Below are 24,152 nucleotides of genomic sequence, written 5' to 3'. Positions count from 1 at the left end.
ATCACACATTAGATATCATAGTATCCAATTTAAGTACATTCGCCCTGGTATCCCTATTTTGGGCATATATTTTTTTTTTCTTATTTCCAAAAATTATGTTTGGAAAATCTTCTATTTAAAAAAAAAAGTCAAATGTTTTTTGAAAATAGCTGATCTAGGCTACAAGCTCACAGCATAACGTGATGCAACAGCTATTTTCAAATAGTACAGTGGTACAAGTGGTTAATCACATCCGAAAAACATACTTATAAATATTCATGTTCACATTATCCGCCAGTTAACTGAGACCAACTTCAGAAACTACAGAAACTTGACATTATGCTCTGTCTTATTTGCTGTAGTTTGAACAGGTGGAACTATAAATGAGTGATATTTATTAATTAATTCATTTAACCAAATAATGTTTGGCAGTGAGGGATTGGTGGATCCAGATGTAAATGAATTAATAACATTAATTAATTAATTAGTCAATTGATTAAAATCTAATCATGTGGATCTCAACATAATGTGAAAATAATAGTGAAAGTACTTCTGTGGCCCATTGGCGTTGTGCACAAGAAATGTGGTGCTGATTCAGTCCAGTCAGTGGTTTGCAAGCTCCAGACACACAGACCAACCCTCTCCTGCAGAGCCACACCGTAGACTTAATAGGAGTTTGTAATGCTACAGTATTAGAAACAACTTTAAGAAACGTATACGACGGTAATTAATCTTCTTAAGCGGTCTATAACCGGTTAACTAGTTTCTTATAAGCACTTATAAATGTCTTATGATCTAACAAGAAACATGTTTCCAATGCTATTATTAACACTTAGCCTATATAGTCTTATTAACACATAATAAGCATCTAATATGGACTAAAATGAATGCAGGTGTATCAAATATCATATTAACATGTGATATTGTGAGCAAAAATATTTTACTTACATGGTATTACACTAACAGTTATTTTACTTTAGTTATTTTTCTGTGGTTTGATCTGTCTGAATTGACTATAGGCCCTGGTATGGTTCTTTTTGCACTAAAGCAGTTTTTAATGTATTTCTGTTTCCACCCTTACAGCCTCAGAATGGCGAGGATGTCAGCTATGCAGCCGTGAGTTTCACTTCTAGAGGCCCTGCTGCCTCCTCCAGGATGGACAGAGTGAAGTCCAACAGAGACACTGCAACCTATTCTGATGTCAGATACCTTCAGCAGGAGTGACGTCGGTATGGAACACCATCAGAACTATGGAGAGGGGAATCCACGCCCATCTTGTTTTAGCTGTTTTAGCTGCAGATTGACAATAGTTTGTGCAGTCGGGGGTTAAAGTGTCTTACTTAAGGGCACTTTGAGGGCACTCATACAGTATGCATCGTTTACTAACACAGAGCGAGCGGGCACCTCCTTTCCTGACAGAGAGGTGCATAACACCTCATTTCCCCTCACACTTTAGGTTCAACTACTCCAGTATGCATTTATGTTTTCATTATCCTCCATCTCTCCTTCGCCTCCTTTTATAATAAAAAAAAACATCATAGTATATCTAATATATCTATTACTCTATTTTCTCACCTTTGTCATGTATACAATAATATACAATAAAACTGATCAATATCCTTTGCCCATGGGTTGCCTTTCTTGTGTCAATGCAATCTGGGTACCCAAAGATTCTTAATCTGTCGTCTAATATGTAGTCTTGTGTAGCCAGACAACTATTCACAATCTCCGAATGCTTTATAGAGTCTGGAACTACACCTCCCGAAATCCGGGACAGGAAGCTGCCATCTGTTCGTCATTTCCGTTCACAAAAATATATCTTAAAATATCTGTACATTAAAAAAAAAATTCCATTTCTGCTAAGTAGCAAGAGATATGCTTAGATGTTTTTGATTTATATTGGGATAAATTTGAGCGACTGTAAAGACGAAACAGAAGTAGGGAGAAGGCGTCACATCCGCATTACCGCTTGATCAATTTCAGAGCTTCCGTGCTCCAGACTGTATGACGGAAGCATTTGTGGGAGGGAACAGTCTGGCTCACGAGACTAGTGTCTATGTATCCACGACTTGGAGCCTAAAGTTGTTGCAATACTGTACATCAATCTGATCATTCAAACAAAACAGGTGGTTTAGCCTTGGCATATGAGCTTCACGTGGCACTGTGGTGGAACCTGGAAATCTTTTTTGTTCCCGTCGTAGTTCGTGGCCCTCACATGTGAGGGAGGATGCCCGTGATGAATTGTTCATCTCTTTCTTTTCGTTTGTACTACCTGCCAACATGACAAGCGGCCCTCATACAGAAGTTCAGTGTTAAAGGTTTGAATCCATTTGAGAGGAAATTGCAAGGGAAACATTGATGGTTGATATTTACAAAAGCCAGTAGACACACTTATTGCCACACATTTTTTTCACGTTTTATATTTTCTGTAGTCATAATAATGGAATTCAATGGGGCTGGGATTGGGCTGAAACCTTGCACAAATTTGTGACATAGATACGTCATATATGCATGTACAGTATGACTGACATCATCATAGACTGACACACCGTTATCAGACCCAGTCCTGTTAATGTCTACAGTACGTAATCTTCAGTTATCGCCACTGCACAGGTGATTAGCCATGCATGTTTTACCAGAGCCCTGTTAGTCAGCATTACCTGCTTCCACCTCTCACAACGAGGTATGGTTGGATTTTGAGATTTTTATTTTTTTGGCACCTCGTAGGTCACAAAGTAAGAGCACATACTCGTTGCTGTCCGGCAGGAACCAGCTAACTCAATTTTTCCGCTTTTGCATTTCTTTCCATAAATCAGTGCTATTGAACACCCTTTACGACTGTGTGTTGGTAAAAAAAAATATTGAACCAATGAAAAGTATTAAAAAGCGCTTCTGACAAAAGCAGCTAACTCCATTGGATCCTCAAACTTTCTGCTAAATCAGCTAACTCCAGCAAAGGGGGGTGGAGTTAGCTGGTTTAGCTGACTCCAGGCTCCACCCCCTTTTGACTTCCAACCTCATTGTGAGCTTGGAGGTCCATTCAGCTGTTCTTATCAATAATGAACAAAACCTCCTAACTCCTTTTTTTTTTTTTTTTTTTTTTTTTTATTCCTGAAAAATGAACATTTTGGAGTTAGCTTGTTCCTGCCGGACAGCAGAGATATAGGCTCCGGTCCTTCCTTCTGACTGCAGCTGACCACGGTTTTATTCTGCCCGAGGCACATTACTGCATGTCGTCACGGGATATGAACTCTTAAGGTCCTTGCACACCGGGGCGATTTTTTCGTGCGAATAATACACTTTTTTTAAAAACCTTATAAAGTCAATGCAAGCGTACATGGCGCGAAAAAGCGGAAAAGCGAAGCGAAAAAGCGTCTTTTAATTATTCGGAACGAGTCCGAATTTTGCGTATATTCGCACATTCGCCGGTGTGTAACCGCCTTTACTCGGTGAGACACCTCGCTTGCCTTTCTTTTTAATAGACTTTTTTTTGCCAATATATTGCCAATTTACTGTACCAAACTTACAATATTTGTTTTTGGTATTTTTTCTTTAGTTATTGTAATTGATTATCAGGTTGGTCGTGACATCTGTCCCCAGGCCCCCCTGTCATGTGCATTACAAACCCTCATTTTAAATCTTTATAAGCCATGTACGGTAAAATAAAAGGAATAATGGAATCATTTACTGCCCTCCCCTCAAGCGCAGCACAAGGTGGAGGGTGGATTCTTTCTGGATGTTATAGTCAGACAGGGTGCGTCCATCTTCCAGTTGCTTGCCAGCGAAGATCAGTCTCTGCTGGTCAGGGGGAATGCCTTCCTTGTCTTGGATCTTGGCTTTGACATTCTCAATGTTGTCACTTGGCTCAACCTCCAGGGTGATGGTCTTGCCAGTGAGGGTCTTGACGAAGATCTGCATTCCTCCCCTCAAACGCAGCACAAGATGGAGGGTGGATTCTTTCTGGATGTTGTAGTCAGAAAGGGTGCGTCCATCTTCCAGTTGCTTGCCAGCAAAGATCAGCCTCTGCTGGTCAGGGGGAATGCCTTCCTTGTCTTGGATCTTGGCTTTGACATTCTCAATGTTGTCACTTGGCTCAACCTCCAGGGTGATGGTCTTGCCAGTGAGGGTCTTCACAAAAATCTGCATGTTTGTGGAATTTGAGTTGCTATATGTATACCTTTAGCTTTGTATCTTATTGCATTTCCTGCACAAACACTCTGCAAACTGCACTGAATTCTTGAACATACTCTCTCTTATATTGACAATGATGTCACAGTTCTGTCATAGTTCTGACCTTGCACTGTGATTGGATCTCTTAGATTTGTTTTACACTACACAGATGCACATTTCATGGTGACTTGTTACTGCGTTCAGCAGAGGCAGATAAGGAAAGCCAGTAGGCTACGGATCATTCACGACATTCGTATGACAAGAGGTGTTAGTACAGAATGGTTTTACTCACTGGATTGTTGTTAGATGTCATTAGCTGTGTGATTTGGGGGCACTGCAAAACTTCCCACAGCATCACTACTTCCCACCGCATGGGCCTCCACTTGAACTTTTCACACTTTAATTTCTAAGCTCTAGTCTAGGCTAAGCTGAACTCTAGGAAGATTTGCGAAGGATCTGAATGACGCAAGTTTGAAATATCCCAACTTCAGCAAAAAACTTGTGAGTAAAGCCTTGTGTCTAACAGGGGTCTTACTACCCCAGGGCTAAGCATAGAGTGAAACTGCTGGAGTACAGCTTCATGATGGCTCAAAGCTGGGCTGTTGATTCAGACCGTTCCAATTTAGTGCAAGTGCAACCATTATGCTGCTTCAGGGTTAGATGGAACCAAATATAATCATTGACAAAATCTTGTAAACAATATTAAAGGCACAAAAACAAAAATGTTATTAGATCAGATTAGATTTCATTACTGCAGGCAAAAGTAGGCAACATAAAGGATATGGACAATTATAATATTATCAAGCATAATCATGTCGGTCGGAAACCCGTTCTCACTCCCAAGGCGTCACATTTTGCCGCTCTGTCAGTAGACCTGAAACGTTAAGTTTTGAAATCATGGGACGCCCTGAAAGTAAATTTTTGACGTAACGGGATGCCATGGTGACGTCGCATGTTGACAAAGCTATGCCTAACCCAAACTCTAACCCTAAACTCACAAAAACATACCTAAACCTAACCCTAACCCTAACCTCACAAAAATATGCCTAAACCTAACCTTAATCCTAACCTAACCTCACAAAAACCATGCGGAGAGTGAAAATTTAAGGACTTTTTAGACCTTTTTAATACAATACCTAAAAAAAGGACCATTGCTGCATCAAATGTAATCAACAAACTATAAAAACTGGTAACATTTTGGCCAAATTGTCAAATAACAAGAAAAAGGCAAACAATGTGAAAATAGCCGATCTACAAGCTTGTAGATCTGCTTTTTTCACAATATGTATCTGTGGTGTAGAACCGAGTCAAACTAAATGTAATACCTTAACTCCTACAATTCCAAGTGCTTGTCAGGGTGGGGGCTTGGGGGTCCCTAGTTCAAATGTGATTATTTTGGAGGGTCACGGCCTGAAAAGGTTGAGAACCACTGAGCTACATAAGCAGAAAGTAGACCTACACTTGTCATCATGTCGACGTGTGGAAAGAAAAAAAACACACCATTATGATTTGTCTCTCACTAGTTTAGCTTGCTGAATCTTTTCCTATTACTTAATTTCAGTTGTTTCATAATACTTTATAATGCCACTGTTATAAAAAATATATATATAAATTAGAACTATTCTATTCTATATTATCTTTATTTGACCATCTCATCTGCATTGTACAATGATATTTCTAATTATCATAAAGTTTCAAATAAATGACTCGTTCTGTATTTCATCTGTTCATGACACTGAATCATTGTTTTTTGAAAGGTTCATTTACTTTAGTTTAGATTTTTTTTTTTTTTCACTGAGATGTGCGAGAAGAACAGTATGGGGTGTGATGTAACAGCAGACCACGTTTCCTGTGTAATAAGCCTCTTCTTGGTATTAAGACAGTGTGGAAAGTTCTTGGTGGTCGCTACATCTCTGAGGGTGCCTGATCAAGTTTCTAGCGGTCGCTACACCTTAGAGGGTGCCTCATCACTGTTATACTCTTGTCAGACTACACCCAGCATTTTGATAATGTGGTATATGCGCAGTACATTTAACAACCTAGAGCTCAAATAATAACAATTGACAGTATTCTCATTAGCTGTTCATACAAGTGATCTGATGTTATAATGGGGTTTCAACACAACATCAAGCTCCCTCCTGAAAGAAATATAAATAATTCATAGGTTTCAAACTCTGATCATAATATATATACATTTGCAGATTGAGTTGCCTGGAAACCAGACAAATCTACCAGAGCTAATTCATTAGCTCTAGCAGATGTGATTCGTCGGGCCATGCCAGGCTATAGATTGAGAGGCTGCAAAGTGAGTGCAAAGAGAATGTTATGATAAGAGAAATTATTAGCTGGTGTCTCTTGACTTTTACTTTTCTGTGACTCATATCAAAGTAAGTGTCCACTCGCCTTTGTCTTTTTACATCTCTGGTGAGAAATGTGTCCGTTTCCTGTTCATGTTTGAAATGGGGCTTTGTGTGTATGAAGCTTACACAGTAATGGTGGTTACTCTCATTATTCTGTTTAAAGGAGAAAGGTGAATCACACTTTATATTTTGAGTAACTTAAATCTGAGAACCATTACGACATTAGGCCATCCTAGTGTCACTTCACAGTTCACTCTGCACAGGAAATAGATCTTCAAGTGAACATTGTTGGTAATCTGTGACAAGCCTCTAACCTCTCACCACAACGCTTTTAAAGAATGTACGCAGAGACCAGTCACACAGAAAACTATTTAGGTCACAAGACAGTGCCATAGGTGTACTGTGTACAGATCTAATGTACATAATTGTGCTAATGTACATCATTTTACTGTATATGCAGTGGTGATTTTTGGTGGTCTTAACTCCTGACCTTGCAATTGTCAACTTCAATAGTTTAATTCTGTGTATAATTGTAGTGATTAACAATGGCTCTTTTTCATTGTCAGTGCTTGTAGTTCACTGCTCTACTATACACGCACGCACGCTCTCACGCACGCACGCACGCACGCACGCACGTCTGTCTGTCTGTCTGTCCAGTGGCGGAACAACTCAAAGCCGGGCCGGGAGGCACAGCACAGTGATCAGGCCGTGACATCCTGTGCGTGCGCGCAAAATTTTGCGGGTTTTGGGCGGATTCTGTCACTTTTTGGGGGGCTTTTTGTCACTTTATTTCGGTTTTAGGGTTAGGGTAGGGTTAGTTTAGGGTTATGTTGTTTAATTCTTATTTTTGCCTGTTTTTGGATGGCGCAAAGCCATCCTAATGAACAGATATCAGGCATCTGACCAAAAGGGGGAGTTAACCTCCGAAGCTATTTAAAGAGAGGCGGGGCGTCGGTGAAAAAGGGGCGGGGTTGGGTAAGTCTGGTTGGTCTGTTGGAAAAAGGGGGTGGGTTTGCTCAAAAAGGGTCTGAAACGGTCATCATTAAATGTCCGTCCACCGATTGGTTGCTTCAACTTGGATTCATGCAGGGAGACGCCCCCCTTTGCTCCGAAAATTTTTGAACAGCCGCCATTGCTGTCACAGGGACTGTGGAGAAGTAGACAGACTATGGAGGCATCAGAATGTTTTGTTAAATTATAGAATGCACCAAAACTTGTCGACTTGAATCTATTTAAGCCACAATAAAGTCCCGATTTTATTTTTTATTTGTTTTGGACATATTTAGCATAGTTTCAGGTGATTTTCTGTGATCCTGTGTTCATTTAAGAGCATTGAAATGTCACCTTAAAATTAATTTTCATCAATTACAGAATGTACCTAAAACATTTAAGTGTCCAATAAATATAAAGGTATTTTAGATAAAGGTCCGACTTTATTTTTGATATTTTTTGGGGGTTTATTTAGCATAGTTTTAGATGATATTCTGTGTACATTTTCTTCGTTTAAGCACCACTGAGCTCTCTCTCTCTCTCTCTCTCTCTCTCTCTCTCTCTCTCTCTCTCTCTCTCTCTCTCTCTCTCTCTATAACGCCCTTATTTTTTTCAGTAACTAGTACTCTAACGCATTCTTTTTTTAATTCAGTAACTCAGTTACCGTTACTACATGGTGCGTAAGTAAAGTACTTGAGTAAATGTACTTATTGACTTCACACCATTCTGTGTTGCGGAGACCCGCTGACACGGCTTTGCAAGCTCTCTCTCTCTCTCGCTCGCTCTTTCTTTCTCTCTCTCTTAACAGCGTGTGTGTTTCTGGGACTAGTAGTAGGAATACCACGATAACGCAATGGTGATTATGAACCACGTACCCAAACCCGTTAAAGGCTGCTTTTCCCAAGCTGAAATCTGCACTTAAACTGCAAGGCTGCAACCAGGAAAGTTACATGACTCACTCGCCCAGGTGGTGTCAATAATAGGCTACTAATCACCGTAATCGTAACAAAATTCAGAATCACAGCGCTGCCTGTTTTGGATTCCGCACGTTAAAGTATATTAATTCATTTGTTCGTCTATTTATTAACTGCGTCTGCTACTGCAGTCCCTGCGGTACATGAAAAGTCCTGTTACAGTCAAGGATCACCTTCAACCTGGTGTTTGCACTTTCTCCATTTACGGTCCGTACATCTCTATAAACGTTCAGATTTCAAATATAAAGTGCTTACCCCATGGCCACGGATGTTACAATTATGCACGGGACTCTCAAAAGTAACCGTATATTCTGTATTGTTCAATGAAAAGCATTTTAATCCGATCAGTGGCCATTTTTTCATAATGTATTGGAGTGCAATACACCTACCAACCGATAGGGTCACTCAGTTGAAAGCGTATGGAGAAAATGGCCACCGATCAGATTAAAATGCTTTTTATTGAACAATACGGATGATACAGGTACTTTTGAGAGCCCGTATATACATGTAACCTCCGTCGCCATGGGATAAGCACTTTATATTTGAAATATGAACGTTTATGTAGATGTACGGGCCATAAATGGAGAAAGTGCAAACACCAGGTTGAAGTTCATCCATGACGGTCGTGACAGTCGACCGTCGTGTATCCATGGCTATTACTCCCTCTAACATTTCCCATGTTTTTAGTTTATTGAAATAATGTCATGCATATTTGTCCAGTGCATAGCCTACTGCAGGCCTTGTTGACTAAATTTAGAAGAGATTTTTAAACTCTTGCTCCTGAAATGATCGATTATTTTTAAGGGGAAACGCCATCATTTAACATGCAAGTCAATGGGTGAGAAGCAGAGATTGCCAGGCGCAAATGGTAGTGTAGGTAATTAATGTATTTGTGCAAGATGACCCTGCTACTGTATATAAAATGTGTATATTACTCGTTCATCATGGTTCATGTTCAAATAGCTCAATCCTGCTGTAGGCCTAAGTGTTAGGCTGTATTTGCGCACCTGCTTAAACATAATTATGACCGGTATTTTTTATCAGATGTCTGATAAATTTGATTCATTCATTCGAGAGTTATACTTCTCCAGTACAACGGTGTCTAACCGAGAGTCCATGCAGATCACAGTTGACAAATATTATATATTATCGGAGCTATTATTAATGTTATCGGTTTTATCGGGATGACGTCATAATTCCTGATATCGAACCGATAATTATCGGGCCGATACTTATCGTGCACTAATAATTTTATCGCGCATTATTTTTATATTTTTCTCTGTTGTTGGTGACAACTCTAGTGCGTCCCATGGATGCCACGACGGTGTCATGAATGCGTCCTTTCACAATATTGTGTGTCAGCGACGCACGACGCAGGCCTATGAGCATCTCTGCTCAGTGCGGCTGCAGAGTTCATGTGCAACATCTTGCATGCGTGGCTGTGGCTTTACAGTTTTCCTTCGCCGTGTCTGTAGGTCACCCCCAGGGACCCCCAAGGGTCTCCAGGGACCCCTAAGGAGGGGGGGGAACCGCAGACCTCCTTTTTTCTTTTTCTTTTTTTTCCTTTTTTTTTTTTCATCCCATGATTTTGTGCCCCCAAACGCTATTTTCTTTTTGGGGGGGGGGGGCCTGCGCCATCCACCATGACATCTATGTCATTCTCTCTTGTTACCGATTTATTATCTGACGGGCCGGGCCCTCCAGGGTCGCGGGCCCGGAGGCGGCCGCCTCCCTGGCCTCCCCGGACGCTCCGCCACTGTGTCTGTCTGTCTGTGTCTCTCTCTCTTTCTCTCTCTCTCTCTCTCTCTCTCTCTCTCTCTCTCTCTCTCTCCCTCTCTCTCTCTCTCTCCCTCCCCTTATATCTTTCACTCACTAGAGTTGACCACAGTGTTTCTACTCTTGGTGCATGGTAGGGAGCAGCATTGTCAGTTTCCTTGATCTCCATCTTTGTCTTGGATTACATCATCTAAAACATGAACAGGAAAACATGACCTGTGTGCAGACAAAAGTGAGAGTTCAAAGATTTAAAAAGAATATCTTCACAGTAATCTTACAAGTTGCATATTACTTTAGCCCTGCTAGCGGGGGGGCTGTATGTATGGTGAGTTTGGTTGTTGATGTGACTTTTGCATGCAGTCAGAACATAACTGAATCATACCAGTCATTATGCCACACATATACAGCATGGTTAAGGAAATAACAACCATAGACTGATCATTTGTCAATAAATACTTTCTCTTGATCATAAATGTTGATGCAGTTTGCACCTTTTCAGCTCAAGTCTCAGCTGAAAAGCCTCACTTCTGTGTGGTTACAGTTGTTTAGTTTCTGGTGGTGGAAACGTATGTGAAGCGAGGACAGGAAGACTGGTCTGCAACCTCAAGGTCACGTAGCATCTTGCAGCACCATACCATGTAGCAAAAAAAAAAAAAAAAATGTCATTTTCACATTTGTGAGGTTGATTTATAGCCATACAGGTCACTGACCACGTAGAAGAAGGTGACCTATCACTAATTATTGCAATATGTCAGACACTGAATATCAGACAGGCAAAAATAAACTATAAGTATTACAGTGGTCTATGGATGTAGAAAAGATTAATGAACTTAAGTTTAAAACAATAAAATATGAACGCACACAATATATTGCACAGTCCTAATCTTTTTTCCCACAACATAAACCAATGTTTCATCCAGGGGGCTTCATCAGGTCCTTTGGATCTTTCTTCAACTTTTTGCTTTGTATCTCTTTCATGACATCAGGCTTTGTGATTTCACACACAAGAAGCTGGCACAAAACATTTTCAGATGGGGAGTTGTTTGAGAACTACTGATTTAAGAAGGCATTTGTAGAATCGGCCTCAGGTCGTAATGTGTTAATCGGCAAACATTTCAGAGAATGAAATTATGCTACCTGGTTTATATACTGTAGTTCTGAAAGTTGTAATTAGTAGGCCAACTCACGGACTATCTGAATTACAATTAACAAGACCCTTCACTGTAGCTGAAGTGAAGATTTTTTTTTCTTTTCTGTGATCCTAAAGATTTTTTGGCTTGATATCTTTCTTTTTTTCCTTTTTTGCAGGATGCCAGGTCTTATTCTGTATATCTAAAGTCAACTAACTCCACAAACCAATACTTCCACAATGTTTGCAAGCAACATCATAGTGAAACAGGTGGTCCGTTTTACCCAAATAAGGCATTTGCCCAAACTCAACCAAGATCTGGTTAGCCAATCAAAGTCGCCCTCATCTCTGAACAGAGGAGTATGTATGAATTTCTTTCCATTCTATGCAGACATTTGAACAAGATGACAGCTCCGAAGTTCACACTGTGTGTTGCATTTCTGTTCTTTGGGAAACTGGGTAAGTTGTGCCTTTTGTGCAACCATTTTGTGTTTAATGGAGGTCACTGCTAGTCAGATGTTTGTCACTGCTGGAGTAGGGACTTTTAAAGCACTTCTAAGAAATGTAATGTTCAAGTTCATGCAACAGCTGGATGTATCTGCAAACAGCATCATTGTGGCGCTCTGAAGCCCCATAGTGAGCTGTTCACGCTATACATCCAGACTAAGGGTGTACTGGCTAAAATGCCTGTGTGTTCTGCCTGTGGGTTAAGTTATATGTTTATTTTACATTTTTAATGATTTTATTGCCTGTCGTGTTTCTTTTATGTTTATTCTTTGTACGTATTTCTATGGACCTAAGTCTGCTAACAAAGATTGAATTGAGCTCTGAATAATGCAATTTTCATGAATTTTACAATAAAACATTTACAACACAATGTATTCCATATACTGTACAGGATAAATGCTAAATCTATCTGTTTTACAGCAGGTAATCTGAAACAAGCCCCGGCCTTCCATCATCAAGATAGTGGACTTATATCAGCTAACATTGGATACAATATAACTTTGCACTGCGTCTATGGGAATAGTACTGGTGGTGCACCAATCCATAGTTGGTACAAGCAAACACTGGGACAGAAACCACAGCTTGTGTCTACCCTCTATAAGTACAATGAAAATGTCGATCTACATGATGAATTCAAGGACAATCCACGCTTCTCACTGAACACTGCAGTAAAGGGGACAAATCATTTGCAGATCTCAATTTTACATCCTTCAGACTCAGGTACATACTACTGTGTGAGCATCCGTTCCTATGCTCCTATCACATTTCCAGACGGGGCTATTCTCAGTGTAAAAGGTTCCTGGTCCAACGTTCGAGCTGTCATCCATCAGCCAGTGTCCGAGTCAGTCGAGCTAGGAGACTCTGTGACTCTGAACTGTACCGTCCACACTGAGATCTGTGATGGAGAACACAGTGTCTACTGGTTCAGAAGCGCCACAGAATCTCAACCCGGAATCATTTACACCCATAGTAAGACTGAAGTCTGCGAGAAGACTCCTACATCTGGACAGTCTACACAGAGCTGTGTATACGAACTCACCAAGAGGAACGTCACTGTTGCAGATGATGGAGCTTACATTTGTGGTGTGACCCTTTGCGGGGAAATGTTCTTTGGAAATGGAACCATGCTGAATATTAAACGTAAGTCCCAAGGTAATTGCACATACAAGGAATAGCATTTAGATGATGGATTAAAATGATAACATTACAGTATATTGTTTTCATAGGTTACGAAGCCAGGCTGAACGTTGGGGAAGATGAATGTCGTAACCAGATTAGGATCCTGGTGATTCTCTCCATCATCAGAACTGGAGTTGTGCTCTGCTGCCTCCTCATCTTAACCATCATCTACATGACCAGAAAATATACATTCACTTGTCAACTTGTGGAAAGATAAAAACACACCATCATGATTTGTCTGTCACTAGTTTAGCTTGCTGAATCTTACATTTCAGTTATTTTATAATGCTTTATAATGCCACTGTTATAATAATTGTATTTGCATCCAAAATACTGTAGGTACAGTAACAACTATTCTATTCTGTTATCTTTATTTGACCATCTTTATTGCATTAGGCTATTTCTTATTATCAATAAATCATTAATAATACTTCAATTAATAATATTTTGTCTTAACTCACTCTGCTTATACTGTACAGTATAGCTTCACCTTGTGATAAAAAGTACCTTCATTAGAATTTCTAAGCCTAACCATCATCTACATGACCAGAAAATAGACATACTGTACTGTAACTGTACTCACCTTAACCATTAGCTATATAATCAGAAAGTAGACCTACAACTTGTGGAAAATACACCATTATGATTGGTTTCTCATTAGCTTGCTGAATCTTTTTATATTACTTAATTTCAGTTGTTTCATAATGCTTTATAATGCCACTATTATACAAATTATATTTGCATCCAAAAATAGCTTTACCTTTTCAACAGGCCTTTTCAACTATTTTACTCTATGATCTTTACAACTCTTCTTGGTATTAAAACCCAACCCCAACCCCCATGATTTTCAGATGGATGAAAAGCAATTGCGATTATGAAAATGAGCATTCCATTCAATCAGTTCAACAATGACAAATCACTACACAAACTGACCATATTGGTAATTTACTAAATCAGACATGCAATCCAATAAAGCCTAATCCTAATTCTTAAGATTAAAGAATAATACAAAAAATTATACAAAATTAAAAATATTGTTGTCATGATTTTGGATTACATTCAAAGCTCTTTTCAAAGAAATAGACTTCAATATATTTTCTTCTGCCATATAGGCAACTAACAATAAGGTCATTGTTACAGGCATCTCTACTGGACATATTATTATTATAACTATTATAATGTACGTACAAACATTAGATCTCAGATCACAGTATACTAATCCATTTTTTACCTTTTTCTGGTGTGCAAAGAACTCCCAGATTTAATTAAGATTTAAGAGGAGCTCAGCCAATCATGAACACTTAGGTCTCTTAAAAAAAGCTTAAAGTATTTCCGCTAAAGACAAAAGATTGTGTGTTTTATATGTATTGGCAAATAGGAATGATGTGGAATTTGCAGTATGGTAGAAAACCTGAATATGTGTTTGATGAACAATGACACATTCTCTCAACTGTCTTTACTTGAACTAGTCATATTATGTACCTACTGTTATCCTCATCCAGCATGTGTTCCAGTTGCTATCAGCTGGTCTTCAGTCCTACATCAGAACAGTGGAGTCATGACAATAGAGGTTGGGGAGTCATTGACTTTGAAATGCTTCTACCAAGATAACGCTTCACTGCTGCTATTGCGGAACCAGCAGCCTTTTTAATAAACCTCAGCTTATATCTATACTGTTATGAAGTACGGGTAAATCATATTTGATTAAGAGTAACAGAATAAAAATGTATCTGGATAAAATGTAGGAGACATAAATCACAATCAATGACATACACCTGTCAGATGCAGGTGCATATTTTCTGTGGGATGACAGACCTCAGTGTGGTTGCATTTCGTTAAAGAGATGTCCAGGGAAGGCATTCCAAGATCCAAGATATTACCCAGCAGACTCAGTCCAGAGACAGAACTGTATACAGTACACACTGAAACCTATGATGGAGAAGTCTAGACTAGAGTGGTTTAGACATGATGAATCACAACTGGGACTTGTTTATTTCCATGTCAGCCAGTGTAAAGAGATTTATGAAGTACAATCCCCATTCAAAGCTTTGTCTATAGTCTCCCTGTGCAGAACCTTGACCTGACAGGTGCTGGGACCTGCTACTGTGCTAATGCCTCATGTGGTGACGTACTGTTTGGAAATGGAGCAAGACTGTTGATTGTGGCCGCCTGTAACATCTTCTGTTACATCTTGAATGAAAAATGGCCCATGTGCTTATCTGCAACAGCGAGAAGGAAATAAAAAAGTAACAAGACTAGCTTTCTTACCTTGGTGTTCCATCTGAACCAAGATGACCACGGTGTCTCTGCTCTTGGTGTCTATAAATACTTTCTCTTGATCATAAATGTTGATGCAGTTGGCACCTTTCAAGCTCAACCAAGTCTCAGCTGAAAGCGATCTTTCTCACTGTGGTTAGGCTACAGTTGTTTAGTTTCCGCTGGTGGAAACTAATGAGAAGCGAGGACAGAAAGACTGGTCTGCAACCTCAAGGTCACGTACAGCATCTTGCAGCCTCGTACAGTGTAGCAGAGGCAATAGAAGTTCACAAGATGAAATGTGATTTTCACATTTGTGATGTTGATTTATCTAGTCATTCCATGTAGAATGTGGCCTAAAGTACCACTAATAATTGCAGTATGTCAGACACTGAATATCAGACCAGGCAATAAACTGTATGTATTACTGCACAGTGGTCTATGGATGTAGAAAAGATGAATGAATTCAAGTTTAAAACAATAAAATATGAATGCACACAATATATTACACAGTCCCAATCATTATTTTAACATAAACCAATGTCCAGGGGGCTTCATCAGGTCCTACGGATCTTTCTTCATATTCTTTATTAGGCTTTGTATCTCTTTCATTGCAGCAGACTTTGTGGTTGCAGAATCATGTATACTTTCACACACACAAGAACTTCCATAAACAGCCCTTTTGTCTGATAACATAGCTCATCCGGCAAAATCAGAGACAACCCACAATACATGCGGTATGAGACCATTTATTGTCAACCTTTGGTGTTAAACTGTATATTGTTTTGTTTTTTGGAATATAGTGTTTTAAAAGATTGGTAATATTCATAATACACAAACTGTACAGTCTATAAGGTCAACAGAACTTCATTGAATTTGAAGTTTATGTGGATTTTCCTTATTAAATACTGTACAGTGCAGTGGTGTAAAGTAACTAAATACGTTTACTCCATGCTGTACTTAAGTACAATTTTGAGGCACTTTTACTTTACTGGAGTATTTCCAGTTTTCAGTACTTTTACTTCTACTCCATTACATCTCAGAGGCAGATATTGTTCTCTTACTCCACTACAATTATTTGAAATCTGTAGTTACTAGTTACTTTGTAGATTTTTATTATTATTACAAAACATACATTAACCACTTCAGCCCTATGCATACTTAAGCTATTTGAAAGGTCTTCTTCCACCACTGTATGCTATTAGCAACCTGGTTTACATAATTCTGAAAGTTGTAATTAGTAGGCTAACTTACTGACTATCTTAATTACAATTCAAGACCCTTCACTGTAGCTGAACTGAAGAAACGTTTTTTTCCCCCTGTGATCCTAAAGATTTTTTGGCATGATATCGTTTTTGCAGGATGACAGGTCTTATACTGTATAAAGTCAACAAACCAATACTTCAAATTATGTAGCAACATCATAGTAGGATGCAATGAAACAGGTGGTCCGTTTTACCCAAATAAGGCATTTACCAAAATTCAAACGAGATCTGGTTGGCCAATCAAAGTCACCCTCATCTCTGAACAGAGGAGTATGTATGAAATTCTTTCCATTCTATGCAGACATTTGAACAAGATGACAGCTCCGAAGTTCACACTGTGTGTTGTATTTCTGTTCTTTGGGAAAACTGGTAAGTTGGGCCTTTTGTGTAACCATTTTGTGTTTAATCACTTATACAGATCTGAATAATGCCCTTTTCATGTATTTTACAATTAAATATATACAACACAATATATGCCATATGATAATAGGATAAATGCTAAATCTCTCTGTTTTACAGCAGGTGATCTGAAACAAGCCTCGGCTTTCCATCAAGATAGTGGATTTATATCAGCTAACATTGGGCACAATGTAACGTTGCACTGCTTCTATGGGAATGGTACTGGTGGAGCACCAATCTTTAGTTGGTACAAGCAAACACTGGGACAGAAACCACAGCTTGTGTCTACCATCTATAAGTACAATGAAAATGTCGATCTACATGATGAATTCATGGACAATCCACGCTTCTCACTGAACACTGCAGTAAAGGGCACAAATCATTTGCAGATCTCAATTTTACATCCTTCAGACTCAGGTACATACTACTGTGTGAGCATCCGTTCCTACTTTCCTATCACGTTTTCAGACGGAGCTATTCTCAGTGTAAAAGGTTCCTGGTCCAACGTTCGAGCTGTCATCCATCAGCCAGTGTCCGAGTCAGTCGAGCTAGGAGACTCTGTGACTCTGAACTGTACCGTCTACACTGAGATCTGTGATGGAGAACACAGTGTCTACTGGTTCAGAAGCTCCACAGAATCTCAACCCGGAGTCATTTACACCCATAGTAAGACTGAAGTCTGCGAGAAGACTCCTACATCTGGACAGTCTACACAGAGCTGTGTCTACGCACTCACCAAGAGGAACGTCACTGTTGCAGATGATGGAGATTACATTTGTGGTGTGATCCTTTGCGGAGAAATGTTCTTTGGAAATGGAACAACGCTGGATATTAAACGTAATCAAGGTAATTGCATATCAGTGTTGATTTCTATGACGAAGAATGTTCGTCATAGAAGCTAAGCTACCATGACTAAAACTAAGACAAAATATATTGACAATTTCGTCAACAAATAAAAACTAGACTAAAATGATATGGAGGGACGAGTGGAGAAGAGATCCAGTAGAACTAAGTCATTTGATGAATGGTTGCGCTCGGGTGTTGTGCGCTGAAAATAGCAGATCTACAAGTTCACAACACGTCGCGCTGCGACGCGTTGTGAGCTTGTAGTTCGGCTATTTTCAGCATGCAACCAAGTGTAAAATCAGCCATCAAGGCACCACCAAAATCCATTTTAGTCGACTAAATCAACTGCAGATTTAGTCGACTGTAATAATCTTATGATATTTAGTCGACGAAACTAGACAAAAACTAAAACATTTAAGATGCCTAAAATGTGACTCAAACTAAACTGAAGTTTTTTTTAAAAACTATGACTGTTGCACATTCTTGGAATAGCATTTATAGATGGATTTAAAATGATTACAGCAGGCTAATGTTTCTATATGTTACTATGCCCTTTCCTTGGAGTGTTAGTGTGAAAACAATGCTTCTTGTTCTCATCTGAAGTGGTGAATGTGGACTAATAATTAACCCACCTTAATTTCAGTACATGAGGATCATGTGAATACAACCGTCGCTGTGTTGGTGGTTTCAAACGTACTTCTTGGGATGTCCACCCTTCTACTCGCATGGGCTTTTTGGAAGTCATGGAGCAAAGATCACAAAGGTATGAACACTTTCTAATGAATGTAGAGTGTGATCTTTTACGACCTCTTATCTTAACCTCTGAGCCCTATAGGCCTATACTTAGTTGACCACCCCCTATAGGGCTCTACTTGGTCGGCTGCTTTTTCCCCTCTATATCACATCTCTTTGGCAAAAATAGCAGCTCTACAAGCTCACTACATGTTGCCAATGCGTTGTGAGCTTGCAGATTTAAGCTGATTGTTCGCCTCATGGTTAGAGACGCTATAGGGTTCATTGTGGTTAATGACTACAATATCTGGTTTTGCTATTCCAATTCCAAAGTTTAGTCGTGGCAGAAAAAAGGCCCATTACAAGGGGCTCTATTTATTATTTTTTAATGGTATAAAATGGTTAAAACTGTGGCACAAATCTGTTCCATTCTTTCTTTCTGTCTGTGTATTGAAGAATGTCACATCAAACTGCATTCTGCTATTTTATTGCTCACTACCAAGCATGCATTATGTACATCATATTTTTGAACATTTGAATCAAGACTTAATGAATCAGTTCAATATGTATATCCGGTTGTATCCAACATATCAATCCATCATAAATTTTGCAATAGCATGTAAACTATTACTGCCTTTCATTGAATATGTTAGTTGAAGAAGACAAATACAATACTGTTTAAACTTAAATGTAATTTTAATTAAATAATTGGCAACGGGTTGTATGATGACGATGAAAATGCAATTGTATAATTGATCAAGTTTTGTGTATAATTTAAGTCTAAATGTGTACACAGTATGAATATTTAACATAAATATTATGTATCTTTACTGCTGCTGTTTTGGTCAAGGGTAGAATGATGGTCAAACATAAACATTGAACAGCCATTTACTGTATCTGTGCTGTACTGTACAGTATGTGCCATATATCACAGCATCAGTATCACAAACACATCTTTTGTGGTGAAAACTAAAATAAATGTGTAGTCCAGAGCAGATGCAAAAATGTAATTCTTTATCTCAATTTACAGGGAATACAGACCTATCTTCCTCTCAGGTAATTTGAGCACATTTTCATATTATCCAAGATTATTTTGGGCCTACCTTCATATCACAAATTAGATATCATAGTATGTATCCAATTTAACTACATTCACCCTAGCATCCCTATTTTGGGCATATCATTTTTTTTTTTTTTCCAAATATGTTTGGAAAATCTTCTATTTAAAAAAAAAGTTAAATGTTTTTTGAAAATAGCTGATCTAGGCTACAAGCTCACAACATAACGTGATGCAACAGCTATTTTCAAATAGTGGTACAAGTGGTTAATCACATCCGAAAAACATACTTATAAATATTCATGTTCACGTTATCCGCCAGTTAACTGAGACTAACTTCAGAAACTACAGAAACTTGACATTATGCTCTGTTTGCTGTAGTTTGAACAGGTGGAACTATAAATTGGTGATATTAATTCATTAATTCATTTTACCAAATAATGTTTGGCAGCGAGGGATTGGTGGATCCAGATGTAAATGAATTAATAACGTTAATTAATTAATTAATTAATTAATTAGTCAATTAATTAAAATCTAATCATGTGGATCTCAACATAATGTGAAAATAATAGTGAAAGTAGGCTACTTCTGTGGCCCATTGGCGTTGTGCACAAGAAATGTGGTGCTGATTCAGTCCAGTGGTTTGCAAGCTCCAGACACACAGACCAACCCTCTTATAGACAGCCAGACTCCTGCAGAGCCACACCGTAGACTTAATAGGAGTTTGTAATGCTACAGTATTAGAAACAACTTTAAGAAACGTATACGACGGTAATTTCTTCTTATCTTCTTCTTAAGCAGTCTATAAACGGTTAACTAGTTTCTTATAAGCACTTATAAATGTCTTATGATCTAACAATAAACATGTTTCCAATGCTATTATTAACACTTAGTCTATATAGTCTTATTAACACATAAGCATCTAATATGGACTAAAATGAATGCAGGTGTATCAAATATCATATTAACATGTGATATTGTAAGCAAAAATATTTTACTTACATGGTATTTCACTAACAGTTATTTTCTGTGGTTTGATTTGTCTGAATTGACTATAGGCCCTGGTATGATTCTTTTTGCACTAAAGCAGTTTTTAAATGTATATCTGTTTCCACCCTTACAGCCTCAGAATGGCGAGGATGTCAGCTATGCAGCCGTGACTTTCACTTCTAGAGGCCCTGCTGCCTCCTCCAGGATGGACAGAGTGAAGTCCAACACAGACACTGCAACCTATTCTGATGTCAGATACCTTCAGCAGGAGTGACGGCGGTATGGAACACCATCAGAACTATGGAGAGGAAAATCCACGCCCATCTTGTTTTAGCTGTTTTAGCTGCAGATTGACAATAGTTTGTGCAGTCGGGGGTTAAAGTGTCTTACTTAAGGGCACTTTGAGGGCACTCATACAGTATGCATCGTTTACTAACACAGAGCGAGCAGGCACCTCCTTTCCTGACAGACAGGTGCATAACACCTCATTTCCCCTCACACTTTAGGTTCAACTACTCCAGTATGCATTTATGTTTTCATTATCCTCCATCTCTCCTTCGCCTCCTTTTATAATAAAAAAAACATCACAGTATATCTAATATATCTATTACTCTATTTTCTCACCTTTATCATGTATAGAATAATATACAATAAAACTGATCAATATCCTTTGCCCGTGGGTTGCCTTTCTTGTGTCAATTCACAGAATCTGGGTACCCAAAGATTCTTAATCTGTCGTCTAATATGTAGTCCTGTGTAGCCAGACAACTATTCACAATCTCCGAATGCTATATAGAGTCTGGAACTACACCTCCCGAAATCCGGGACAGGAAGCTGCCATCTGTTTGTCATTTCCGTTCTCAAAAATATATCTTAAAATAACTGTACATTAAAAAAAAAAATCCAAGTAGCAAGAGATATGCTTAGATGATTTTGATTTATATTCAGATAAATTTGAGTGACTGTAAAGACGAAACGGAAGTAGGGAGGAGGCGTCACATCCGCATTACCGCTTGATCAATTTCAGAGCTTCCGTGCTCCAGACTGTATGACGGAAGCATTTGTGGGAGGGAACAGTCTGGCTCACGAGACTAGTGTCTATGTATCCACGACTTGGAGCCTAAAGTTGTTGCAATACTGTACATCAATCTGATCATTCAAACAAAACAGGTGGTTTAGCCTTGGCATATGAGCTTCACCGTGGCACTTATTGCCACACATTTTTTTCACGTTTTATATTTTCTGTAGTCATAATAATGGAATTCAATGGGGCTGGGATTGGGCTGAAACCTTGCACAAATTCATACATCATAGATACGTCATGCATGTACAGTATGACTGACATCATCATCGACTGACACACCGTTATCAGACCCAGTGCTGTTAATCTACAGTACGTAATCTTCAGTTATCGCCACTGCACTGGTGATTAGCCATGCATGTTTTACCAGAGCCCTATTGAGTAACTACGTTTCTAAGACAGCATACTGAGAAACAAATGTGTGACGTAAGCTTCTTGGATCTGGAAGCGTCAGCTTACTGTTAGTCAGCATTACTGTTAGTCAGCATTACCTGCTTCCACCTCTCACAACGAGGTACGGTTGGATTTTGAGATTTATCTTTTTTTGGCGCCTCGTGGGTCACAAAGTAAGAGCACATACTCGTTGCAGTCCGGCAGGAACCAGCTAACTCAATTTTTCCGCTTTTGCATTTCTTTCCATAAATCAGTGCTATTGAACACCCTTTATGACTGTGTGTTGGTAAAAAAAAATATTGAACCAATGAAAAGTATTAAAAAGCGCTTCTGACAAAAGCAGCTAACTCCATTGGATCCTCAAACTTTCTGCTAAATCAGCTAACTCCAGCAAAGGGGGGTGGAGTTAGCTGGTTTAGCTGACTCCAGGCTCCACCCCCTTTTTACTTCCAACCTCATTGTGAGCTTGGAGGTCCATTCAGCTGTTCTTCTCAATAATGAACAAAACCTCCTAACTCCATTTTTTTTAATTTTTTTTTTAATTTCCTGAAAAATGAACATTTTGGAGTTAGCTGGTTCCTGCCGGACAGCAGAGATATAGGCTCCGGTCCTTCCTTCTGACTGCAGCTGACCACGGTTTTAATCTGCCCGAGGCACTACTGCATGTCATCACGGGATATTAACTCTTACTCGGTGAGACACCTCGCTTGCCTTTCTTTTTAATAGACTTGTTTTTGCCAATATATTGCCAATTTACTGTACCAAACTTACAATATTTGTTTTTGGTATGTTTTTTTTTAGTTATTGTAATTGATTATCAGGTTGGTCGTGACATATGTCCCCAGGCCCCCCTGTCATGTGCATTAAAAACCCTCATTTTAAATCTTTGTAAGCCATGTACGGTCAAATAAAAGGATTATTGAATCATTTACTGCCCTCCCCTCAAGCGCAGCACAAGGTGGAGGGTGGATTCTTTCTGGATGTTGTAGTCAGACAGGGTGCGTCCATCTTCCAGTTGCTTGCCAGCGAAGATCAGCCTCTGCTGGTCAGGGGGAATGCCTTCCTTGTCTTGCATCTTGGCTTTGACATTCTCAATGTTGTCACTTGGCTCAACTTCCAGGGTGATGGTCTTGCCAGTGAGGGTCTTGACGAAGATCTGCATTCCTCCCCTCAGACGCAGGACGAGATGGAGGGTGGATTCTTTCTGGATGTTGTAGTCAGAAAGGGTGCGTCCATCTTCCAGTTGCTTGCCAGCAAAGATCAGCCTCTGCTGGTCAGGGGGAATGCCTTCCTTGTCCTGGATCTTGGCTTTGACATTCTCAATGTTGTCACTTGGCTCAACCTCCAGGGTGATGGTCTTGCCAGTGAGGGTCTTGACGAAGATCTGCATTCCTCCCCTCAGACGCAGCACAAGATGTAGGGTGGATTCTTTCTGGATGTTATAGTCAGACAGGGTGCGTCCATCTTCCAGTTGCTTGCCAGCGAAGATCAGCCTCTGCTGGTCAGGGGGAATGCCTTCCTTGTCTTGGATCTTGGCTTTGACATTCTCAATGTTGTCACTTGGCTCAACCTCCAGGGTGATGGTCTTGCCAGTGAGGGTCTTGACAAATATTTGCATTCCTCCCCTCAGACGCAGCACAAGATGGAGGGTGGATTCTTTCTGGATGTTGTAGTCCGACAGGGTGCGTCCATCTTCCAGTTGCTTGCCAGCGAAGATCAGTCTCTGCTGGTCAGGGGGAATGCCTTCCTTGTCCTGGATCTTGGCTTTGACATTCTCAATGTTGTCACTTGGCTCAACTTCCAGGGTGATGGTCTTGCCAGTGAGGGTCTTGACGAAGATCTGCATCCCTCCCCTCAGACGCAGGACGAGATGGAGGGTGGATTCTTTCTGGATGTTGTAGTCAGAAAGGGTGCGTCCATCTTCCAGTTGCTTGCCAGCAAAGATCAGTCTCTGCTGGTCAGGGGGAATGCCTTCCTTTTCTTGGATCTTGGCTTTGACATTCTCAATGTTGTCACTTGGCTCAACCTCCAGGGTGATGGTCTTGCCAGTGAGGGTCTTCACAAAAATC

General features: G+C 39.6%; 1 protein-coding gene across 1 annotated transcript; it reads right to left on the bottom strand.

The window, feature by feature from the left end:
* Window positions 1-21,615: 21,615 nt before the first annotated feature.
* On the bottom strand, window positions 21,616-23,929 carry LOC308101415 (polyubiquitin-like; the record flags this gene model as incomplete). Its single annotated transcript, XM_080450835.1, has 2 exons — window positions 21,616-21,653; window positions 23,644-23,929. The coding sequence occupies 2 exons, from the start codon at window positions 23,927-23,929 to the stop codon at window positions 21,616-21,618; spliced, it is 324 nt and encodes a 107-aa protein (XP_080306961.1).
* Window positions 23,930-24,152: the final 223 nt, after the last annotated feature.

This window comes from Gymnoscopelus braueri, assembly GCF_963280865.1.
Source record: "Gymnoscopelus braueri genome assembly, chromosome: 15".
Lineage (NCBI taxonomy): Eukaryota > Metazoa > Chordata > Actinopteri > Myctophiformes > Myctophidae > Gymnoscopelus > Gymnoscopelus braueri.
Note: the sequence above shows the minus strand (reverse complement) of the source record. Positions and strands in the feature narration are given on the sequence as shown.